General features: G+C 46.2%; 1 protein-coding gene across 1 annotated transcript in view; it reads left to right on the plus strand.

The window, feature by feature from the left end:
• Window positions 1–216: 216 nt before the first annotated feature.
• The window catches only part of WEE2 (WEE2 oocyte meiosis inhibiting kinase), a 32,449-nt gene continuing 26,312 nt past the window's right edge, over window positions 217–6,353 (plus strand). Inside the window, exons 1-4 of the mRNA XM_019666762.1 lie at window positions 217–537; window positions 4,871–5,067; window positions 5,372–5,391; window positions 5,502–5,527. Coding sequence (XP_019522307.1) covers window positions 217–537; window positions 4,871–5,067; window positions 5,372–5,391; window positions 5,502–5,527 — 564 coding nt within the window. The remainder of the gene's footprint in view (window positions 538–4,870; window positions 5,068–5,371; window positions 5,392–5,501; window positions 5,528–6,353) is intronic.

Consider the following 6,353-nt stretch of genomic DNA (forward strand, 5'->3'; position numbering starts at 1 on the left):
AATCAGGATAAGCTGAGATCTTACAGACACGTGGTGCTTAAGGGGGAACACTAACAGTGTGTCTCCATGAAGCCATCAGCAGGCCGAGGGGATCGGGAAGGCGGGCTAGAACCTTGGGACGCGCCGGCTTGCCTCCTCGCCTGCTTCCTTCTCCAGCTCCGAGGGGCTCCCTTCTTGTAGGCCTCCTTGCCTGTGTGGCGAAGCTCTTGTGCGGAGATGGAAGATAGCAGCATTGACAAAGAGCTAAAGCAGAAATTAAACTTCTCCTGGTGTGAAGAGGAGAGTGAGAACGAGGGGCAGCAGGGAGCGCGAGGGAGCCGGGAGGCCCAGAGCCAGAGCCCAGAGGCGTCTGAGGCGCAGGCCTCGGAGGCAAAGTCCGCGCCTCCCAGGACACCCCTTCGTAACGCCCATGAACTCTCCCCATCTCAGGAAAAAGACAGAGGGGGACCAGAGAGGCCTCCCAAGTGTCCTGAAACACCAGACCAGCCAAATGACGGATGCCAGCTGCCATGCTGTGAGAGTCCCTTCACTCCCAAAGTGAGTAAGTTGGGGGTGGGGGTGAAGGGGTGGGGGCAGGCCCCAGGTTCCTTCAGCTCAGCTGGTAAAGAAAGAGGACTCAGTCGGCTGTATGTATACTACAGACTTGCCTCCCAGGCTGTATTATCCGCAATTTATTGGGGGGAATGAAGAAGGAGAGTTTCAAGTTACCAGAAAACACAATTGAATGTCTTGCCAGCTGTCTTCTCCAAACCACGGGGGCCGGCCACTGTTTGGTGGAGGCCACAAATAAATCTTGGGTAGGGAAGACGTGCCGAGTTAAAGAATACTGGGACTGGAAGGAACATTGAGGTCTAGCGCCCAGCCCATGCACTCTGCCTAGGAGAAAATCCAGGTCTCGTGATAAACGGGCTTCTTGCTCAGCCAAGGGCAGACACGAGACTAGAAGCCTGGTCTTTTGGTCTCCGTCTGTTGTCTTTCCGTTTTGCCAACTGGCCCTATTTTTATGGGATTATTTACCAGGATTTTCTACAATGAGGATGTTCACATTCACTCTGTCTCCTTGCTGCTGCTCGTCCCCGGAGGACGTTGTCCCCGGAGGACGTCGTGCAGTTCAGGCTCTTCTAGTACATGTGAGCGAAGAGGTAACTAGCTGACGCTTCTGCATAAGCTCAGAACTGCAAATGAGCAAAGGTCCCGAATAGTTAGCATCTTCCTTGATTCCTGTGGCGAATGGTGTCCTGTCACATCTTTCGCTTTATTCAGGCCAGGACTGGGGCAGGGTCACCTCTGAGAGGCTGGTGTCGTGTGTGAGCCTTAGGACTGGCGTTAGCGCTGCTTTCCACTGTGCTTACGATCGGCCTCCTAACATCTGTGCCTCTGATGGCAGCACTGTCACTGTCAGCAGGTCTCTTTAGTGCCTGCTGGGAGCACAGGCACCACGTCTACCAGGAAATACGAAGCGTCTCATCTGAATTGTAGACAGACTACTTTAATAAGCTCATGTGGGTTTTCAGTGGTCCCAATACCAACCAATCTATCATCCACTGATCTTTTTGTGGGCAAGGGGCATAGGACACAGTCTCTGAGAGAGGAGATGTGCCTCTAGACACAGGTGATAGGTGCTTCAAGAGCGGTCAGTGTTCTCTGGGCAGACTGCTTCTCAGTGAGGCAGTTAGGAAAGGAAAGCGGTGAAGGGAGCATACAAAGGTCAATGAAAGTTGGTATGGTTTTGATACGAGGAAGCTAGGTGGAGAGTGGGCTGACAGGATGTGGCTCTGAGCACGAGTACGTAGGGAAGAAAACATGGCATGGGATGTATATTTTCATCCACTTGTTTAGAACTTAACACCTTGCTATGTTTGCAGACCCTTGGCTATCACACCCATTTACTACCTTCAAAGAGTGCCCACAGAATAATGATAAACACGCAACTGAAACAACAATTACAGTTCAGATCAGGTAGGCTAGAGGGGTGGCATCGCATGATGAGAAGAACTGGGAACTAAGTCCCATTATATCAGAGGAGCCTTTCCAAAGAAAGTGATGTTTGAGAGCTGTCTTAAAGAATGAGTGGGAGTTCGCCAGGCAAAGAAGCAGAGAGTGAGAACTCGGGGCCAAGGGAAAAGCATCTACCAAGCAATGGAGGGGAAGAAGAACCTGTGTAAATTCAGGTTGGCAGGGGTCTGTGCGTGAGAGAGGGCAGGCGGTGGGGCCAGCGTGCAGGCAGGAGCCAGGCCAAGGTTTTTTCCTGAAAATGGTGAGAGAGCCGTTCAACGGTTTTGAGCAGATAGGTGGCACTCAAGGATGTACAGGTTTAGCGAAAGCAGAGATGTCATGGAAAGAATTGGGCCAATGGGTCTGGAGTGCAGGAAACAATCTAAGCTGGAGATCTGTATATGCATAGCATCAGCATGTAGGACGTAGCTGAGGCCTTGACAGGTGTGGTTAAGGTCAGGCAGCCTGCGTGCCAGAGTCAGGAGAGAAGTGGCCCGAGGTAGGAATCGTGGAGAATGCTGAGATCTGAGAGACGCGCAGAGAACAGAGTTCGGGAGGAAAGCTGGAAAGGCAACAGGGAAAGTGTGTGCTTTGTGAAGACTGTAGTTTGGATCAGGCTCAGAGGTGGGAGGCCAGGGCACTAATAACCGGAGATGTTGTGCCGAAGACAAGGCCGCCTTGGAAAGGAATGTTGGTTTAGTTCAGCCTTGCCCAAGGGAAGAGGACCAGAAATCATGTGAAATGACTTCAGGTTACCATCAGGACTTCCTAGCAATACAGATGTAGAGGTAGAAAAGCTTTCTTGGGAGGCAGTAAGGTCCTGTGGCCAAATGACCACTTGATAGAGATGTAGAAGGGACTCGTGCATCAGGGGACTGGTTGGACCAGCTGGGCCTCTAACACTTTCCTAGTTTCGAGACACTGCTGTTGTTCTTAGTGTGAGGTTGCCGCCTTTATTTCAGAGGTCAAGGAGCTATTTCCCAATTTCCTTCCTCTCTCTTAATCTATAATAGAGCTGTTACATATGGAATTAGCTGTATTCTCTAGAGCATATCTATACTCTCAACCTGGTCATGTTTCGAGGAATTTTCAATCTGCTTTACTTTCATAAATTTCCTTTCATAAATCTTGTCCCAAACTATATTCTTTTAGGTGTCAGAAGGATTGCTCATAATTTTGCCATTCTGGCAATAAAACTCGTATTACTATAATTAATATCCTTCCCTATATGATTAGTGGTGTTCACAGAATCTATCAGTCTTCCTATTTCCAGACTAGAAATCCTGATATTGTTTTGTCCTGATACAAATACTTTCCCTTCCTGTTATCTGAAAATTTTATAGGCCCTTTTTGTTGTCCTGTTCGGCAACCAAAACAAATGTGCAGCACCCCAGGTGCGGCTGCTCCAGTATCACAGGTGATAGGTGCATTTTCCTTTCCATATGATGATCAGAATCACCAAAAAACCCGTTTCTCAGGGTATGGCTTACTATAATTCTACATTCTTTTTCTGAAGCACATTGAAAGCTGAGAAGTATTATATAGTTGTACTTGTTTTGAACCAATACTCGGCCCTATAATAAACTTGGAGGAAGATTGTGAGTTTGTCATTGATGGCTTTCTCTGACAATAAGCCCCAAGGTTGTTCATCTTTTGACCTCTAAGACACATGGAAAACCCTTGTAAAAAACTCTTGACTCTGGCAATCACATCGTTTCCTTCATTAAAAAAAAAAAAAAAAGGTGAGGTTACTGTGTGTACTTTCTAGCTTCCTTCATTTCTGTTTGTGTCAATCATTTGGCAAGCATTTATATACTAAGTTTAATATTCATCCTTTGTAGCCTCACATTCTTTAATCACATGCTGTACTACACCTTTTGCTTCTACACTGAACAGTCGTGGGCAGAGGCCATCAGAACCATAAGGTTCTTTTAGGAAGAGCCTCATAGGACACTGCTTATAGGATGGAGTTATACCACAGCTGCCCTCTTGAAGACCTGTGACACAGGAATTCCCTTCGCCCCTGACATTTAGGCTATGGTGGCTTTCTGCTGTCTCTCAGAATTCGTTGTCTTTGACCTCTGCCCTCTGCTGTTTGGTTTAGTTGTGGTTAGGTTTTAGGCCTGTGTTCTAGTTCTGTAACTCACTTGGAGTGGTAAGTCCTGCACATTTGCTGCTATGCTAGTTATAGTCACTGCAGAGCCTTGAGTCTTCAGGGCCTAGCATATGGCTTTTCAAGTTTTTTTACCCCACTTCATGCAGCTACATTCATTTTTGTGCTACATTTATTATTATTATTATTATTTATTATTATTATTATTATTATTAGCTGAGCCATCCTGCCACCTGTTGGTGGCTCAGTGGCAGCTCAGCTTGGGCCGTGAATCGAACCGGCAACCCTGTTGCTCAGAGCTCACACTCTTGAGCGAGCTCTTAACCAACTGAGCCACTCGCCCAGCCATTTGGTGCTACATTTTAAAATATACACTCTGAGAAGGAAAGGACCAGGACTTCTAGAGTTGTTTTCTTTCGTCTCAGCTTAAATGTTGTCTTTAAAATGCTGCAGGGAGGAACAGACTTGGTGGTTTTCACAGGTGGCTGTCAGAACTGCCCAGGCGAAGCTAGTGGAGCATAACAAAAGTACAGGTCCCTGGGTTGAGCCCATGAATCCAAATATCTAAAGGTCCACTGGGAATCTGTATTTTTCATAAGAGGACCAGTTATGAAGCAACTAGTTTGCACTAAACCAGGTAACGTCTAAGGCCCCTTTCAGCAGTAACATTCTTTGGTTCAAATATTAACTACTAACTGATACAGAACTGTTTTTTTTTTTTAGGAACCCCATTCTGATTTGCCTTTTGTCCTCCTCATTCAGGGTCTGCTGAGCCAGTCAGCTGTTTCTTCTACAGGGAGGCTCCCCTGCCGAGGCTGTAAGCACTTTAGGCTCACACCTATTTCCTTCACAGATGAAATGACCTCATCAGCTCTGGTTAATGTTAATCCCTTCACCCCAGAGTCCTATAGGAAACAACTCCTTCAATCCAGTGGCAAGAGGAAAACCCGAGGAGATCTGTAAGTGTGCTGTTGCCTGTGACTTCTGACAACTGATCTTACTGTGGTCGAGAGGAAGGGAGAGTTTGAAAGATTAGCAACAAGAACACTGCATGAAAGTGATACCATGTTTGCATATTTCCTCCTTCCTAAATGTCACTGTTGGCTTTAACCTGTGGCTCTGTCACAGAAATTCTAGCATCTTTCCATTCTGAAGAGTACCGTAGGTGCCTTCTCTGTAAAAGAACAGGGCAGGAAGCCATAGCCCTCTGACTTCCATTAGGAAGTTGAATGAAGCCTCCGAGGGGTCTGCTCTGGTTCACAGGAGGCTAGCAGGTGGGGAAGGTGTAGTTCACCCTTTGAAGAGTCTATATTGCTTTTCAAGTTTGGCTGGTGATGAGAGGTATGGGGCAAGGATTTGAACTTCTCGGCAGGTGTTGGAAGGTTGACTGGAGAGAAAAAGATAGGGTTGCTTTCAGAAGTGCTAAAACGGGAAAACCAAAGTACTCTATTGTGTATATCACTCCAGGACATCACTATATCTCTCCAAGGCTGCTTTTTGATGGAATGGAAGTGCCTCTGAAAGGGGCCTGTCATTTGTGCTCATATGGACTCCGCAAAATAAATACACAGCTAACAATCTGAAGTTTGCAGAGCACTTAATGGGTTACGGTGTTTCTTTTAGAATCAGTGACTATTTTTTAAGCAGCCTTATGGCCAGAATAGGTTTTCTCAACACTATCTGCCGGATCTTAAGTAAACAGGACTTCAGCACAAGTAAACGGTATACTTTTTTTTTTTTTAACAAGAATGCTATTGGTTTTAGCGGTTTAGGGTTATTTGTAAGCCATCAGAATTCATGGTTTCACTTCTCACTGAAGCTAGCAGGAATAGATAGTTCATTCATTTGAATTCCTGGCAATGAAAATGGTGACACTTCAGTAACGTCACTTAGTGCTTCTGAGAGGGTATTTTTCTTCCTTATTTATTGTGTTGTTGTTTCATAAAGTTTAGGATGTAATATTAAATTTAAGTCTCCAATGTCAAGCATCAATTTATTTCCATGAGTGTAATGTCCTCCGTTTGCCATTCCTACCCTGTACTTCTCCAGAAGAAAACGTATCTGTGGCTTGGCGGATCTAGAAACTAAAATCTTGCTTAAAGATCCAGAATACAAGTGCTCACTCCAACAGGACGTCTGTGAGAGACTCGAGCTTACTGAAAAGCAATCGGCAATGTCTTAGCCGGGGTCAGAGCTCTTTCTGCTCGACTGACAGGCTACCTGTGAACCTAACACATACAGAGCC

This window comes from Hipposideros armiger, unplaced genomic scaffold, assembly GCF_001890085.2.
Source record: "Hipposideros armiger isolate ML-2016 unplaced genomic scaffold, ASM189008v1 scaffold_478, whole genome shotgun sequence".
Lineage (NCBI taxonomy): Eukaryota > Metazoa > Chordata > Mammalia > Chiroptera > Hipposideridae > Hipposideros > Hipposideros armiger.